Source organism: Anabrus simplex, chromosome 12 (genome assembly GCF_040414725.1).
Source record: "Anabrus simplex isolate iqAnaSimp1 chromosome 12, ASM4041472v1, whole genome shotgun sequence".
NCBI lineage: Eukaryota > Metazoa > Arthropoda > Insecta > Orthoptera > Tettigoniidae > Anabrus > Anabrus simplex.
Genome location: NC_090276.1, coordinates 30,051,854 through 30,070,459, shown reverse-complemented (window position 1 = coordinate 30,070,459; position 18,606 = coordinate 30,051,854). Strand labels below are relative to the sequence as shown.

General features: G+C 38.0%; 1 protein-coding gene across 2 annotated transcripts in view; it reads left to right on the top strand.

Moving 5' to 3' along the window:
- LOC136884053 (uncharacterized) overlaps window positions 1-17,391 on the top strand; it is a 50,946-nt gene extending 33,555 nt beyond the window's left edge. For both annotated transcript variants that reach the window (XM_068229782.1, XM_068229783.1), the window contains exons 5-6: window positions 15,233-15,422; window positions 15,617-17,391. In XM_068229782.1, coding sequence (XP_068085883.1) covers window positions 15,233-15,422; window positions 15,617-15,895 — 469 coding nt within the window. In that variant the 3' untranslated portion in view covers window positions 15,896-17,391. The remainder of the gene's footprint in view (window positions 1-15,232; window positions 15,423-15,616) is intronic.
- Window positions 17,392-18,606: the final 1,215 nt, after the last annotated feature.

The window sequence follows — 18,606 nt, the reverse complement described above, 5'->3', positions numbered from 1 at the left end:
TTTGCCCCATACCACATAGTCGAGAAGCTCGTCTCCTTTCTTCCACGTGTTCCCAAACTTTGCAACATTTTTGTGACGCTACTACTTTGTCGGAAATCATCCAGAACAAATCGACCTGCTTTACTTTGGATTTTTTCCAGTCCTTGAATCAAGAAGTCCTAATGAGGGTCCCATACACTGGAACCATACTCTAGTGGAGGTCTTACCAGAGACTTATATGCCCTCTCCTTTACATCCGTACTACAACCCCTAAATAAGCTCATAACCATGTGCAGAGATCTGTAGGCCTACACTTTATTTACAATCCCTATTGTGTGATTACTCCAATGAAGCTCTTTTCTTATATTAAGGGGATAGGGAACGGTTAAAATGGTCAAAAACATTTTTTATTATTTTTATATTTTATGAATCTCTGTAGTCTGCTCTTTAAAATGATGTATAATACATTATAGTTTAACAATTAAAAGTTGCCACAATTTTAATTTAAACTTGAGCTAACAATGAGAAAATCATATGTGTGGAAAGTTTTAACTGCAGTTTTCTCAGTTTCTAATTTTTCAAATGTATGTTCCTTTTTCTAGGTGACTATTTATCACAGAGCTGTGTAATTTTCATCATTAATTTGTCTCATATTGGTTAACATTTTAACGGAGGGATTTCCTGATTCATATAAAAACTTGAGATTTGACTGTTTTTTAGGAAAAAATTATTCTATTTATTGACTGTTTAAAAAATATGTATCTGAGTCCCCTTAAGTCCAATTACAAAAACACTCCGTCAGTATGCCAAGTAAGGTTTTAATAAAATGTGACATAAACTTCATTTTCATAACTTTATTAGCTCCTGAGAAAAAGGAACATGAATTAAACTTAACATTGGTAAGATAGGCAGCCCCGTATCCCCTTAACATCTAGGTGCTTACAATGATCTTCATACGGAACTTTCACCCCATGAGCGCTTTGTATGTTTGTGAAACTCACAACCTGGCATTTAACCCGTATATCATCATACCATTGCCCATTGTCCATCTCACAACATTATCGAGGTCATTTTGTAGTTGCTCACAATCTTGCAACTTATTAATTACTCTGTGAAGTATAATATCATCCGATAAAGCCTTATTTCTTATTCCACTTCTTTACTCATATAATTTATGTATAAGAAAATATAAAGGTCCAATAATACTGCCTTGAGGAATTCCCAACTTAGATATTACAGGGTCAGATAAAGCTTCACCTATTCTAATTCTCTGAGTTCTATTTTCCATAAACATAGCCACCAATTCAGTCACCTACCTACCGCCAATATTCTTCACTTGTGACACAAAAGGAATTGGAACATCCTGAAGGATTACTCTGGGCAACGTACGTTTACTTACATTTGTCATTTGCTTTGACAGGCAATAATGATTTTTTTTTTGTAATTTTGTACGGTTACATTTCAGGCCGTGAGCAGCAGACCAGTCACTAATAGCCTCAAAGTCAATGTTTAATTAAGTCGTTATTTTCGTGAAGATCTCGTGTTTTAGATTATGTGTACAGTTGAACGTCGTCAGCGTACATATGGTATTTCCAAAATCTTAGATTTATTGATACGTCATTCACAAAAAAGTACGAAAAGAATTGGTCCGAGTACAGAGACTTGAGGGAATCGTCTGTTCGCACCGCGCTACAAGGAAACGAGATCATTATTACGTTTCACTTACTGTTCATGTCCGTGAAGAGAGGAATACATGAAAGCAATCATACTCTGAGATAAAGTAGAGCCTTCTGTTTTACAAGTAATATGACAATGTCTACGCTGACGAAATCTTTACTGTAATCTAGTAATACCAGAACTGTGAATCGTCCTTTTTCTATTGCTTGCAGAATGTACTGAGTCACTTTGATTAAGGCTGTAGTTTTACTATACCCTTGTCGGAAGCCGAACTGGAAAGAATAATGTAGATCGTGCGTTTGAAGGCACTCATACATTCGTGTATAGACTATATACCCTAAGATTTTGTTTAGAGCTGACAAAATAAATACTGGACGATAGTCTCCCTCATCCAAAGATGTTTGTCTTTCGGAAGTGGTAACACAATAGCCTTCTTCCAGAGAGTTGGATATGTTGTGTACAGGAAAGAGAAATTGATTACATGAGTTAAGATTCAGCTTTATATGCAATACTTTAGCCGAAGATTGAACTAGAGTACCTTCCATAATATAATTAGTTGAAACATACAAAAACAAAACTGAAATCTTGCCTTTTTACAAAAAAATCTAATTTCCAATTTTAACTTTAAAAAATTCCCCTATTCTTCCTCTTTGAAATCCCGACATAAGTTTTCTCTGTCGCCATTTTTAAGCTCTAAATAACGGATTTTTTTATATTATTTTTTTTGCTAGGGGCTTTACGTCGCACCGACACAGATAGGTCTTATGGCGACGAAGTATAACGGATTTAAAAGGTAGTGCTACGGTGTATATAGAGCAAGTCTACGACACTTTCTCTCATGCTGTCAGGCAACATTAGCTTCAGAGTTCTTTCGGACAGCCAATTCAGTAATACCTCAGTAGACCTACGCTGTGCGTAAGAGGTTAAAGACATGTGAGGGAGCATTTTACTGTCCAGAACAATTTTAAAGCAAGCATGTTTCTTAAAATTGTTAGTTGCTTTTCTCTACCATAAGACTTCTTCAGCTGTTTGCCATGCACAAAATGCGACAGAGTTGTTATAAGATTCACATGATATTTTCAGAGAATGTTTGAATATATACAGGAATTACAAGTAGTTCTGTATTTTAATATCAGTTGAATTTTACCTTCGTAGTTTTGCTCCTAAAACAGCACGAAGCTAAATTTTTAACTATTAAATGAATAAAGAAACACTGAAAGGAATGATATCTCCAATAGTTTATACCTGACTTCAAAACCCGGAACTGTTCTTAAATATGTGGGTTTTTTTACTTGTTTGCCAAATTATAGCCCAAAATATGAAAACTGTGCCTTATGGATCATTCTCCATTCAACAAATCAAAATAACAATTCTTTGTCAATAACTTTGCAACCAATTCATTAATCAACTGCAAATTTTGTACGGGGCTATACCTCATTAATATGTGCTTCTGTTCTAAATTTGGTTTTTATAAATGGTAAATTGTAGAAGTTAAAAATTCTACTATTGACTCCTCTTAAATTTGAATTAGAATTAGAGTTAGTCCCATAAGAGAACTGTATACACATTAGCACATCCCCTGCTCCTTGGAGTTAGACCAGTAAAAAAACAGGTCCTAAGTTAAAGTTGTATCCCCGTTAGGTGTTTCTCCACAGTTAACCTCATATGAGCAATCTATAGCTGCAATATTGGCTAGTAAGTCAGTTAGGTTGAGCCTGGGATCGAATCCAAACCTATAAGGTTATGCTTGCACTCTTTTGTGGTTAGCCCGGGCAGCGAATTCCATTCGCTACGTTAGATAAAGGGGTTCGAACTCGGGTCTGCGAAGTTAGATAAGGAGTTAAAATCGAGTCTGTAAAGTTAGCTGGGGAGTGGAACTTTGGCTTGTTAGGTTAGGGTTAGTCGATAGGTCGAACTCAAGTCTGCAAGCTTAGCCAAGGAGTTACAGGTTACAAGTTGTGTGCCCTTAAGTTAGCTCTCCACAATTAGTCCCATAAGAGCCATATATAGCAACCATCTTGCTCTGTAGCTATTAATCAGTTCATAAAATTTAGTCTGATATGGTCAATAAGCCCTAAACCCTAAATTACAAGTTATGAGCCCCTGAGGTGGCTCTCCAGAGTCATACCCATATGAACAATATATAGCAAACATCTTGCCCAGTAGCTGTTGCGTCAGTTCTCCAATGTAGGTCTTAAGTTATAAGTTGTGAGTCCATGAGGCAGCTCTCCAGAGTTAGCCCCATAGCAGCAGTGCATACACTTTAGCCCTTGCGCCAGCTCCCAGCGGCCATCTTGCGCGGTAGGACGAGCACAGCTCTCAGGATTTAGCCCCATTTATTCACATTAGCCCCTGCGCCAGCTTTCCGTTTTGCTCAATACTCCCGTATTGGCTACCTGTCCCCAGACACCAGACAGGTTTTCTATTTTTTTAATAAAATCATTGTTTGTAACTGCGAATATTGCGCAAGTATATTTTAAAGTGAATTTCAGTATATAATGTGAAAAAATAAAAATCGGAAGGGAGTGTGACAGGGGTGGATTTCCCCTACCGGTTTGAAGCTACCTTCATTTCAGAATTACTGCTACCACTACTTTCAAAAATGACGTATTTATTACAACTCGTTAGACTAACTTTGAAAAGTTATATTCAAAACGTTACGATTTAGGCCCTACTGGAAAGTATTTACGATACATACCAACAGTACATCCAAAATCACCTATTCCAGAATCAGAATTTTTTATATCGCCTTCGGCATTAACTATTTCGTCTTCCCTTAACCTTCACACGCAGTCTTTACTGCTGCAATAATAGATGATAAAACCTTGCTGAATGATGCATAATATTCTTTTAATATCCTCCGTCGAATCATTGATTCATGAAAAGCAATGAAAACTGTTATCAAATGCCATCTAGGGAATCAACTTGTTACCATCTTGTACTACGCTTGTGTAGCTATAATCACGCCCATACGGGCAGGAATTTTAAAATTACATATAATATACGAACCGTAGAAATTATGGGCTTCGTCAACTCTGAAGTAACGGAAGCCCGTAGAATCTATGGGCTCTCTCCTCGAGTATCAAAATATGATCGAGTAGAAGGTCAGCTTTAGGAAACAACTGCTGTCAAATCAGTTGTTCTTCATTTCCAACATAATCTATCTGCCATGTTCTTTCTTATTCACATCAGACTACAGTAGATAGAATGTAATTTGTTTTGTTTGTCCTAGGAATGGCATCGTCAGTCTGCTGATTGAAGTTCTGAGCTTGCCAATACTCAGTAAATTCGACGAAAATAGTTTAGACATCTGGAACTTTTCATCACCTTTGTTGCGGCCACAATTGAATTGGTTTCAAGGATTTTCACTTAAAAATAATAGTGCTATACCACTGACCGACCTAGCATGGCTGGAGGGACTGCATGATACAAGCATTCACTTATTAAATGTGTCACTCGCGACGAGAAACATGACGAAGACCATTTACCTTAGAGACATGCCATTTCTTCGAGAGATGAATTTTTTCGGCCTTAACGTGGAAGAATTTACTGAAGGTGAGTTTAACTGTATAACAGTTACCCAGCACTAAGCTAGAGGCATAAATTAGATATTTACTCCTATAATGTTATTATAATTATTATTAATAATGGTCTTTCCCACTGACTACGAGGGCTAGTCGTAAAAAAAAGATTCCCTAGTCCGCCAAATGCAGGAAACTTGACCGAAGAAATAAAAATGATGGTGGCAGATAAGGGAATTAGTCATCTATTTTCCACATAGTTCCCAGCGATATTGATATATCTGTCCGACCGCTTCACAAGTTCGAAGAACCCATGTTGGTAAAAGTCAGTGCATTCGATTTCTTCAAAATTCGACCCTATGCTGTAGTGCGCTTTAACAAGAATGTACGAAAACGAGGTAAAATGTATGGGACTGCTTCGGAAAACAAGAGAAAATGTAAACAAAGAATGGAATGTTATTGTTTTGTAAATACTGTAATAAAAGGAGACAGTAAATTTGTAAAATATTACTTAAATATAATTTTTTTTTATGTGCTGTCTGAGCAAGTTAACCAATGTTGCAACACTTTGAAGTTTATTAAGGTGAGTCTCGTTGAGAAGTCATACTACTTCTCCTCAAACCGGTTGAATTAATTAAATAAGAAAACTGCAAATACGTCTTGCGAAATTTCTAGCGAAGCATGGGAGAGACATTTCGCTGGAATTTTAAATCAAATGAACTCAGACGAGGCATACAAGACTGAGCCCAAAAGAAATGAGTTAACTGACACAGTCATTACTAAAGAGGAAATAATGAGGGTAATACAACAAACCAAGATTTAAAAAGCGGCAGGTCCGGATGGAATTTTTCCGGAACATCTGAAAGAATCTGCAGATATCCTGATAGACCTATGGGTGTCCCTATTAAACAAATGTTTTCAAACAGGGGAAATACCAGAAAAATGGAGGACAACAACCATGAAAATTCTTTACAAAGGAAAAGGATCGTTTGACAACCCAGATTCCTACCGAGGAATTGTGCTGGAGGATGTCCTTTTTAAGGTATTCACATGTATCATCAACGAAAGGCTTAATATACTAATTGATCCTTATCTACCAGACTCCCAGTTCGGTTTCAGGAAACAGAGGAGCACAATACTTCTAATGCAGGATACAGAAGAAGCGTTGCGACATCCCAAGGGAAAGTACTATGCAGTGTTCATAGATTACAGAAAAGCCTTTGACCTAGTGAACAGAAGAACGCTAATGGAAAAGTTGAGAGACGTTATAGGGGAGAGCCACCCACTCGCCTTGATAATACAAAACATCATGAGATACAATTACATTGAAATCAGTAACAACGATATAAGATCAAGGAAAATAAGGCAAACCAACGGTATCATGCAGGGTGATCCTATCAGTCCCACTCTGTTTAATATACTAACGGCAGATGTTAAATCAATTATAAACGATAATTCGAAGGCTACTTTGATCATGTATGCAGATGACATGATGATTGGATCATCAAACAAAGAAGAAGTGCAAACAGCAGTAGCTGAACTAGAGAAATGGTCTGAGGTGAATCATCTTAATATAAATAAGGAGAAAACTGTCCAAATGGTATTCAGAAAAGGAGGGAAACAAGCAGCAAAAGACAATATAATGTTAGAAGGTGTACCGCTTCAAGTTGTTAATAAATACAAGTACTTAGGAATCACCACGCAACCGACACGAAATTCCTTCAGGATACATATTCAGGAAAAATCCGCAGCGACCATCAGAGCCACTTATAAAATAAGAAATATAACCCAGCTGTCAACTGATACGGCGAAGAAAATATTCCATAGTGCAATAAAGTCAATAGTCACCTATGGTATTGAAATAATATGGGAAAAGCTGTCATTTAGTGACTTAACGGAAACTGAGAAAGTGAAGGCGTACTTCATGAAGAGGGTTATGGGTGTGAGCAAGGCATCCCCTTCTAGGCTAGTTTATGTTCTTATGAGGGAAACCTTCTTCAGAGAAGACATACGATTAAAACACCCTTTGCCAGCTACTAGATCAAGCCAGAAGCTTCAACGACAGAGAGAGGTGAAGAGAGAAGAGATAGAAGAGGATTTCTACAGCACAAGCGCTATATGTGACAGAAACTGGACTAAAGAAGGTCAAGAGCAAAGGCATGTTGTTACCAGGCTAGCCATACATGGCTTTCATCACTGTATTTGCAGGAATACCACCTTTCATAAACCAAACAATGAGTGCGTTTGCACCCTCTGTGGTCAGAAGTGCAATTTATATCATATAACGGAATGTCCGAAAAGGGTGAAATCAATCACCGAATATAGTAGGGAAAACTCTAAAGCTTTGAACTGAGAATATAAAATATAAAAAATTGCTAATTTGTAAATGTTTTACTAGGTTAAGTAATGCTCTTTCGAGCGCACCTTAATAAATTATTTAAACCAGTTGAATCTCTGTTTAAAAAAAAAAGAAGTACTGTTAACCTTGCCATAGTCAACAATTTTCAATATTATCCACAGCTCGTGTGTCACTCTCCTTACAAGTCACTGGTAACTGATTATCAGTGCAATATTTCAGGTTGGGAGAGATGATTCAGCTATAGAAGTAGTTAATCTATTCCTATATTCTTCCTGAATGTAATTTAAAACAACGTAACATTTGTTTCATGAATGTTCAATTGAATAAACTAAAATCATCTGTTCATTACAACTGCTTAAGCTGATGAGATTCATAACACTCGCCAAAAATTAAGTTTATTTTGCACATAGTATGTCTTTTTTTAAACACTGGTAAATAAGGAAAGGGGCTAAATCTTAGAAGGAAGAAATAAACTTAAAGAATCCCAGTTACTTGGGTGTGTTCGTCTTCGTACATGACATTTCACCGTTATTTTTGTCCGAAGAACATTTTCCTTATTATTTCGACAACATTGAAAATAGCGCTGAATCAATTTTACGCAAGTATGAAATACCGACTGAGATCATATGGTATCAAAATCATCTATCACAATTTATACATCTTCGACAGTGACCGATTACCACGTCAAATACCGCGGCGTACCTCATTTCGTTTGACGGTACCGTGGCGTATAGCTTGCGAACAACCTGTTCTACTTATCAGTATAATAATAATAATAATAATAATTGTTACGGGGTTACCCGTGGAACAGCAGAGGTGAAAGAAGGTGCGGGCTGGAATGGATCTAACTACAAAACCGAGAAAAGAACTAAAATTTCATTAAAGGTTATATTTTCAAAACAGCCAAACTTAACAGATTTGATATAGAATTTGAACATACAACAAATAACAACAAGTTAAAAATCAGGTACAAGACCAGAAAATCCAAGATATAGGGATAGTTTAACGAACTGGGCTTCGAGCCCCCCTTTTACAATTCCTGAGCTCTCAGCTCACAACCACCTATTACCAAAGGGCAGAAATCCCCTTACTGTATGGAGCACTTGCTCCCACCTTTTACCCTCAAGCCTCTCAGAGGCACTTTTCAAACACAAGAAAGAGCTGAGCCGCTCTCAATTTTTCAAGCCTATTAAAGGCAATACCAGGCTATTACACTAAATTGCCATTAAGGCACCGCTTACATCAAAAGAAACGAGGGTATCTCGTACCCAACCTACTGGGTCTTAGTGGAAAAGAACAGATTAATTAAATGGCCCAATATACCAAGATGAATGGAGGCGTTGCTTTCACTCCTACATGAAACCATATAAAACCTAAGGGGCACTAGGCCGATTAAACAGGGGCTATTCCCACACTAGGGAGGTGACTCGTATAAGAAAATGTTAATACATTAAGAGTAGAAAATCGGTTATGAAAACGTAGTCACCTCAAATCAAAATGAAGGAGAGCTCGAGAGGGTAAAGCACTCTCTATCCTCGATTTACAGTTAAAGTAATAAGAAAATTTTACATAAGCCGACACTACGTTACATTTTTAGACAGGTAGGTTACATTGAAAAGGTTTCGGACCTTCTCCGAGGGTTAAACTGCTGAGCTAGTAAGAAATAAAGATGTTGAAAGGCCATTACCTTTGTTGAAGAACTTGCTGCCCGAAGGAAGAGGCGCTACCCGCCCCCTGCTATACTTCCATACACTAAGCTAGATGTTGTTGAAGTGGCGACGAGCCATGAAAATCAGCAGTTTTTAAACCCTCATGGAAGATTCGAGACCTTTCATGAATATTTTTTTTGCTATGGGCTTTACGTCGCACCGACACAGATAGGTCTTATGGCGACGATGGGATAGGAAAGGCCTAGGAGTTGGAAGGAAGCGGCCGTGGCCTTAATTAAGGTACAGCCCCAGCATTTGCCTGGTGTGAAAATGGGAAACCATGGAAAACCATTTTCAGGGCTGCCGATAGTGGGATTCGAACCTACTATCTCCCGGTTGCAAGCTTCACAGCCGCGCGCCTCTACGCGCACGGCCAACTCGCCCGGTCATGAATAATTAAGACATACCCACAGGCGTTTATTGGCTGACCAAAATTTACACATCAAAATTGGAGAAGGACACGATTGGCTGAAAATTAATGACAGTAATTATCGATTGGCTAACTTCAAAACTGGCGGAAAGAAAAGATTTATATTGCCAACCCACAAATGAAAGAACGAAATTTAGTAAAGAACAAACTTATGAATACAAAATTTCTTCAACTAAAGTTCTACCACTTCGCACCAGGGTGCATGGTCATAGTTTTTGTAGAGACATCTATCAGAGAATGTCCACACTTCTTGATGATTAGTAAACAAAAGTAGTTAGATATTAAAACAGTGACATCTTCTGAGAAACTGTTGAGATAATTCAGTTTTTAAAGTTCAGAGTTTCTGCTGCAGGGGAATACTTTAAGGCGGAAAATTCAAAACTGTGGCGTAGAGGTGTACCAGCCGGTACAATAATAATAATAATAATAATAATAATAATAATAATAATAATAATAATAATAATAATAATAATAATAATAATAATAAACCGGTTTATTAGTAAGCTACTTTTTCTAATATTTCTCCAGTGAGAGTACCTGACTAGTGTGTTTCTTTGTTAAAAGGCAAATTATCAACGACCTTACTTTTACAATCACTATCTCGAGTAAAAATTACACAATAATGTACGAAATATACTAATATTTATGTCGATTAACCGTTTGAGTAATACTGAAAATGTATTTTTCTACAGTAGGATAGTTTAGCATTAATTTCTAGCTTGGAGAACAGTAAAAATGAGGGATATACAAGGCTAGGGCGGTCAACTGCCTTACCAACGTAGTGCAGGAATGAACCATAATGGCGGCCGAGCATACCTAGTTGTATAAGTGACGTCACAGCGCGTGGCTTACGTTAGGGGTGTCCGCCATTTCATTAGGGTTTTGCTCTGTGATTGCCTGCATCTGTGTTTTGAGTGAGGTAGCTTACATGATGATCAGTCGTGGTAATAATGGTAGCGATGAACTAAGCAAGTTTTCTAGCTCCAACCTGGACATTATTCGTACTGAGCTTGGTAAGCACGCTACACCAAAACATGTTACCCTGTAATGCGTCAAGTAGGGAAAATTGTAAGACACTGACATTTTGAGTAATTTAAAATGATAAAAATTGAAGTAAATATTTACTTTCCTTTCCAGGTAGCTTCAACGGTATGCCCGAAATGGAAGTCTTAATCATTCTTGCGAGCAAGTTACGTGGAATTCCTCAAATGATCGACCGTATGCCAAAACTGAAAATATTGAAAATTGCGGAAGGTTCACATGAAGGACCAAACTTCACCATACCAACGAAGACTTTATCAACCTTACAGAATCTTGAAGAACTGAACCTGATTTACAATGACATTTACACTCTTTCAGAAATACCTCCGCTTTCAAAACTACGAATACTGAACCTAGATAATTGTAAATTAAGTGAAATAAATGAAAATGATTTCGTCGGATTTCCAGTGCTAGAAGAGTTAATTCTATCCAGTAATAACTTGCACCATTTCAAGGAAAATACTTTCCGCCCATTGAAAAGACTAAAAGTATTAAATTTATCATGGAACAAATTAACAAACTGGCCTGTGTTGCATGGCTTATCCCTTACAGGCCTGTATTTGTCTTATAATGATATATCTGATGTGCAAAACTTAGGTAATAATAGAACGACCGTTCAGATTCTGAGTCTTTCTTTTAACAAAATTACATATTGGGAGGACAGGTACGTATTTTCACTTCAGAAATCGCCCATTCCCCATGTTGAGCAACGCCACCAACTCAATAAGAACATATTTACCTCTGGATCCTCAAAAACGAATCACCTTTTTAAGATCTTGGGATTGCCGACTACTCAAAAAGGAGAATTAAGCATTCCTTTACATTCCGGATCTCATAGGAAACTTTTCAATCACATTTCTGGAAATATTTCATTGGTGAACAACTTGTATGGCCAAACCAAATTGCCTAAGGGCGGCAGTGATCAGAAAATATCTGTCAACTATTTTGAGAATACAACTGAATACAGTTCTTCTATGAAGTCCGATGTCTGGGTGAAGAAATTAAACTTGGTATACAATGATATCTCAGAATTGACAGAGACTATGATGCAATCTTTAGAAGGAATTGATGAAGTAGATCTGGGTGGTAATCCATTCAAGTGCATCGACTGCAGGATGATTCCCTTTCAGAAATGGCTGAATACAACCTCTATAAAGGTTACCAACTTCAGAACTTCACGTCCTCTTCTCTGCGAGTCTCCTCCTAGTCAGAAAGGAACCCCTGTGAACCTCGTGCAGTATGATGAAGAGCCATGTTTGGAGAAAATACAAAGTGCAAGTCTACTAACGCTTATCGGTGTTCCTGTCGGAGTGATGTCCACGTTTGTTGTCGTCGCAGCAGGAGTAACTTACAAGTTCCGATCACAAATCGTTTATATGCTTCACCTTTATAAAATAAGGCAAAGAGCTAGGGCATTTGCACTAAGCGCTTTCAACAAATACGCCTTTGATGCCTTCGTATGCTACAGGTAGGTGACAATCTTTTGGCATTATCTGATGATCTGCAATAGGAAGGAGTTAGCGCAAGTTGCTGTAACAGTTGTTAACCTAACTTTCTGTACGCCTCCATGGATGATTGGTCAGGGTCTTGGCCTTCGATCCCCGGGAAACCAGGTTCAATTCCCGACCGAGACGAGGGCTTTACTTTAAACGTTTTATTCCCTAGTCTCAGGGACCAACACTCCTGTAACTCGTACACCGCGCACTACACCATCCTCCCCAAGCAGTTTCCTGTACATGGCAGACGGAGGGATGTGCTAGCAGAAGCTGAACGATGCTATCACTAACTAAGCGCTGTTTTGTCAAATGTTATTTTATTCGTCTTTCACACGAGATAAGTCAATACTATCAGACTAACTGAGTCGTAGTTCAACTGTAATGGCTTCGGGTAACTTCATTATCCTACGAGTTGCAACTGGTAGGATTCTGGATCGGCGGTGGTGGTTGTGATTATTGTTTAAAGAGGAAGTGCAACTAGGCAACAATTTTCTATTAACACTAATCATAGAGAAAAACTTAAAGGGATCCGACACTTCGAAAAATGTAGGTATCGGCCGAAAGAATACAAGGGCCATATAGGACGTGAAAATGAAAGACCCCCCCCCTAAGCCTCAAGTATCCTAATACCGTCGGATTCGGAAAAGAACAAGAGTTGACCACGACAGGTCGGATAGGATAGATGAAAGTGAGGAGCGTGGTACAAGTAAGTTGAAGCACTGCCAGGACTCAGCTAAGGAACCCTTTGTCGCCAACCCACGCTCCGAAGTTCAGAGTCCCTTGGGCCCCTTTTAATTGCCTCTTACGACAGGCAGGGGATACCGTGGGTGTTATTCTAGTACTCCTACCCACAGCGGAAGCGTAAGTTACGTCAAATAGGAACGATGAAAGAGACGAAACTCTCAAAAGAAGAAGCAATAACAGAATGACCTAGGTTACCTGTGGTCAACAGCCTAAACTTCATGTCGCTTCTGGGACTACCGTGGATGTAATCTACCTGTCCCCTAACAGGGGATGATGTGCCTGTAACGTACACAACAATCACAAATATTAATAGTAACTGCAATTTGCGCTAACTGCTTCTTCAGGTCCAAAATAACGAGCTAAAAGAAATGTTTACACTGTATCAAGTACTTACTGGTCCTAACTTAGCTTCAATTGCCGCTTTCACATCAACTGTCTATTTACTGTGCATGCCATTTTGTGCTTTCTGTCTTTATTCTCACGTTACATCACTTTTTATATCTTGTGATAGTCCTTGAGGTTTTAGATGTACTCTTCGTCTTTTGCTGATACAGTGGCATGTATTAGTGAAATTAACAGAAAGTATGAAGTACAACAGCTTACAATGAATGAACATAATGCAATATAATTTGCACAGTTATCTGCCACTAGATCTTGTACCAGGTGCTTCAGATACATACTCCGCAGTATGCTGGGTTGCCGCAAATCGCAGGTGCATTCGTCTGGAAAGGAAGATAAAAGAATACCACAGTAAGTTGGAGATGGGTGCTACCTGGACGGGTCCTGTAGCAGATAATATCTGGATATTTAGCTCATGGCTACAACGACCAATCCGGTGTAAGAACCAATCAACAGCCGTCGAAAGAAAGTTACAGTTTTCATTCTATCAGAATCACTTTATCGCACCTACCTGCATTTCTTTTATTTAAATGCATTGGAAAAGTGCAGTGAAACACTTTCAATAATACATTTGACCACAGATAGCACAATCAAAAAGACGTAAGTGTACGTTATGAATACCTGTGTTCGAATGTTAGGGCATAACTAAAAGCAACTATGGTTACGAGGGTATCTAGGTGTTGTAGTAACGAAAGGGCGTATACTTCTCTGGTAAGACACCAGTTAGTGTCTGGTTCCAGTATCTGGCGCCCACACCATGAGTACATTATGCGAGAACGTAAACATATCCTAAGGAAAGTAACATCATTTGTTCTGGGCGATTTCCGACAAAACAGCTGTGTAAATAAAATATTGCCTACTTTGGGGGTGAAAAGACTTGTGAATACGAACACTAGCTGCTCGAGATAGCGGCATGAACTGATGTGGTGTTGATGGTGGTGACTATTGTTTTAAACGGAAGTACAACTAAGCAACCAACCTCTATACAACACTCATCAAAGGGAAAAATGGAAGCGATCTGACACTTCGAAAAATGAAGGTAACGTCGAAAGGAAGACAAGGACAACGAAAGCGTGAAGATGAAAGACTCCTTGGCATCGAATGCTCTAATACCATCGGGATCGGAAAAGAGCAATAGTTGACCAAGGGAGGTAGGATGGGATAGATGAAGGTGAAGAGCCTGGCACAAGTAAGTGGAAGCAACGCCAGGACTCAAATAAGTGCCCCGTGGTCGGCAAGCCACGCTCCAAAGTTCAAAGAACCTGGGGCCCCTTTTAGTCGCCTTTTACGACAGGCTGTGAATACCGTGGGTGTTATTCCACCGCCAACACCCGCAGGGGGTAACAAGTCACATTCAATGTCTGGAAATAGTTATGTTTATCTCTGTCCAAACATGAATAAATCAGTCAGATTCATAGATGTTTTGTTAGAATCTGATGACGTAGTGCTTTTAAGAACGAATCATGTTACTCACTGTTTAGCAGTTCGTATTCATTCCTTTTTTAATAATGTGTTCCTTACAGGTGTATTATATTGAAATATTTACTGTATATTGACATTGTGTATTCGGCAGACTGTAAAGCTTTTATAAGTTTAAATTTAAACTGAGTCGGCACCGAACTGTACGTCTACCTTCTTAACAAAATAATTTGCTTCAAACAGAACTTTGAAATTTCATCTCGTTCGGTTTGTTCAAGTCTTAGTAGGCTACTGCTTCTTACCTATGTCTAGTCTTTTCTGTATTAATTTTCATCAGAATTTTTTCTAAAGTCGTTTCTGCTATTTGTGGATGCTATCCATGCCCTTTTTATATACATACAAGAATCATGACGTCTCTGCAAAACCTCCATTATTATTAACTTATTATTATTTTCCAGTTCGAATGACAGACGTTTCGTTCTCACCCGGCTAGCACCATTGCTGGAGAAAGGGCAGGAGAAATACTGCGTATGTCTTCATGAACGTGATTTTCCTCTGGGGTCTCGTATCGTGTCTAACATAGTGGGTTCCATACAACACAGTCGTAAAACCATCATTGTACTGTCGGAACACTTCATTAATAGCAAGGTAAGTTACTGAAATGTTTATAGCACTGTCTGCATCAGATAGTTAGAAGCGTGTCCGCCTTGGTGTCGAAATTTTGGTTCAGTTCGTGAGAGCCAATCAACTGGAGTTACAAAGCTTGAGTTTTTATGTTATATTTACGTCTAGTTTTCATTGTAAAGGAGCTGTTACACTTGTTCAATATTTTCTTTTTCAAGTGGTGCAACTGGGAGTTGGAAATGGCCAATCACAAGATGTTCAATGAAGACGAACAGTTCTTGATCCTGATCCATTTAGAGACCTTGAACCAAAATAAGCTGCCACATTACCTACAATTATTGATGGATACAAGGACGTGTCTGGAGTGGCCTTCACCTGGGCAGAACGATGAGGAAGAACTGGTGGTTCAGAGACTGAAGAGCGCGCTAGGACCAAGCATCTTCCAGACGACGAACGAGATGCCTCCATTACTTTCCGAAGTTATGGAAGACTACTGATAGACCAGGGTCGAGTTATTTGGTCATCATGCTTTTGTTGCTTATTTTGCGAACTCTGGTGATACACACTGAGGCAATAACTTTCAAGGAAAAGGAAAGTAACCAACAAATCTTCTAATTATTATTATTATTATTATTATTATTATTATTATTATTATTATTATTATTATTATTATTATTATATTATTAGTTTGTTTCGACCCATAAAGGATCACGTAAAGCAAATTATGATTTGTTGTTTTCTTGTTCTTGCAGAATTATTTCATCATGTCGCTATGTTTAGGACGACGTTCATCAGTCCGTTTCCTCCTAGATCTGCTGGTCTTATGTTCTGAAGCAACTTCCCAAGTGTAGATCTTGTGTTTGAAAGTTTTGCGGTCTTCGATATCTGTAGGTGTGTTGTTGGCGTTATTGAAACTGATTTCAATCTGTTTGATCCAAACCGTTGCCGTCTTTAATGTTTGTGTGTACATCAATAGTTTCTTTGTTAGTCGCTTGTCATTAGCATCATAATGCGTCCGCAAAATGTCTATCGTCGTATATGGAAACTTGTTTCAATGTTTGAGTATTTTTCTGTAATTTTGTGCGATTGTAGGTAATATCCTTCATCTGTAAGTTTCGGGCCAAGGATTTTTCAGATGATTTTCCTTTCATCTTTCTTGATATTTTCGACATACCCTTTATAATTGAGGTTTAAGGCCTCACTGGCATAAAGTGGTTCAGGTTTGACGACTGTCGTATAATGCCGTAATTTTGTGTTAACGCTCAGGTATTTTTGTTGTAAATGTTCGCGGTTTTCCCATTTGCTTTCCGCGTTTTAAGTTCACGTGTTTTTGTGCTAATCTTTCTGTACCTGTAGGTTTAACGATTTCACCTAAATATTTGAAATTATTAACCTTGTTTAATGTCCCGTATTTTGTTACCTACGTTTGTGGCTCAACGTGTTTTATTATAATATTATTATTATTATTATTATTATTATTATTATTATTATTATTATTATTATTTAATTTAAATGGCTTGATTAACGCTACAAAGCCTGCTATACTGAACTGATATTTTCTTTGAAGTGATCAATATTGACGATCAGTGATAAAAGGCCTACTGTACTATCGAATAACACAGCCACGTCATATGTGGGCTGTGTCACAGACATGGTTACGGACACTCATATCATTATTTCCATAACAGTATCCATCATCCTTTTCATTTCCATATTCAGAATTACAATCAATTTATTATCGTTAATTTGGTTTTCAGCTTGGGGATTAGAAATACGTATTTTCTCATTATGTTATCTTCACACTACAAAGTTACACGTTTATGTATCTCACTGAAACCAACAGACACGATAACTAAGTATGCACTTAAATATGTTGTTCTGGACTAATAATTTTAAATTTGACCCATCAAGAAAAATGCAAAGCAAATCTACGAATAAAACCGGCATAGTTAAAGTTTGTATTTGTACTGAAATGTTGCTTTAATAAACAGTTTTATTTTCTACATACAGCGCTTGATATTTTGTCATTATTACAATGAAAATACCCTAATTTTAGCTTTACTCTAGGATTACCGTATGTTATACGTTTTTCCTTAAATGTTGACAACATTTCTTACCAGGACCCATACTACGAAAAACGCAAAATTAAGCAATGTCTTCAATTGTGCCGAATGTTGAGGGGCTAAAGGGCCCGGAAAAATTTCAAATTGTAAGTCTTGGAAAAACTAAACTAAAAAAAACAAATTTCAAAAAAATCACTTCCGGCCTAAATGCAGTTCTGGAAAAACAGCTTAAAATCGCTTGGTTCTTTATTCGTTTCCTTTTTTATTCAAATCCTCGGTTGAATACACTCAGGCGCTTTTTAATATATTTTGATAATTATCCACGCCGAATGTAGTTATAAGGACTTACGTGAAACCTTAGCCTACAAGGAATACAAAGCCTGCTTACTCTCAGTGCTCTCTTCAGAAAGAGTGCCCGCCTGGCGGTGCGCGTCTTGACCACTGCAGCGCTAGTCTACCACCTCACATCAGCAATCACCAGCATTGCTAACCGGGAGTTAAAACCAGCACAAATTTACCTCTACACTATACTTCCTGTATATTATATACGTTGCTGAGCAGAATGAAGTAGAAAATAGTAAATGTTCACCTTTTACCCCTACGAGTTCAATTCAGCTGTGGATTTTTATTTCAGATAAAACACATAACTGTCGAAATTTATGTCTGGCATTTAAAAGGATATAAGGTCTGCACTAGATATTTTTACTACCACACCGTATATTTTCAGTGAAAAGGAACGACTTTAACCATTTTCATTGATATTTTCTTCTCATAAATTGTTTGTTCTTCTCAAGAAGTATTCTCGGCGATACTCTTCTGTCATGCCATTAGCGTAGTTAGTGACAGAGGGGCGCAGAAACTTGTGCAGTGTTATTCTGCTTAGTTCCTCAGGATGATCACTTTTCTCACACTGTAGAATAGGATTTTGAGCAACATGGCAACAGTATTTCGGTTAATGTTTGTGCTATTTTTGGACTGCCCAGCGTTACCGATATCATTTCGTCCATTACTTGCCCCAGTTTTATCAGCAGTGAAACAAAACCTGGTTTTGGATACTTGAGACCACCTCGGTTTTTGACTGTTATTAATGACGCTAGTGGAGATGGACTCTGGATACTACTAACTTTATCAACCCGCTCTTGACA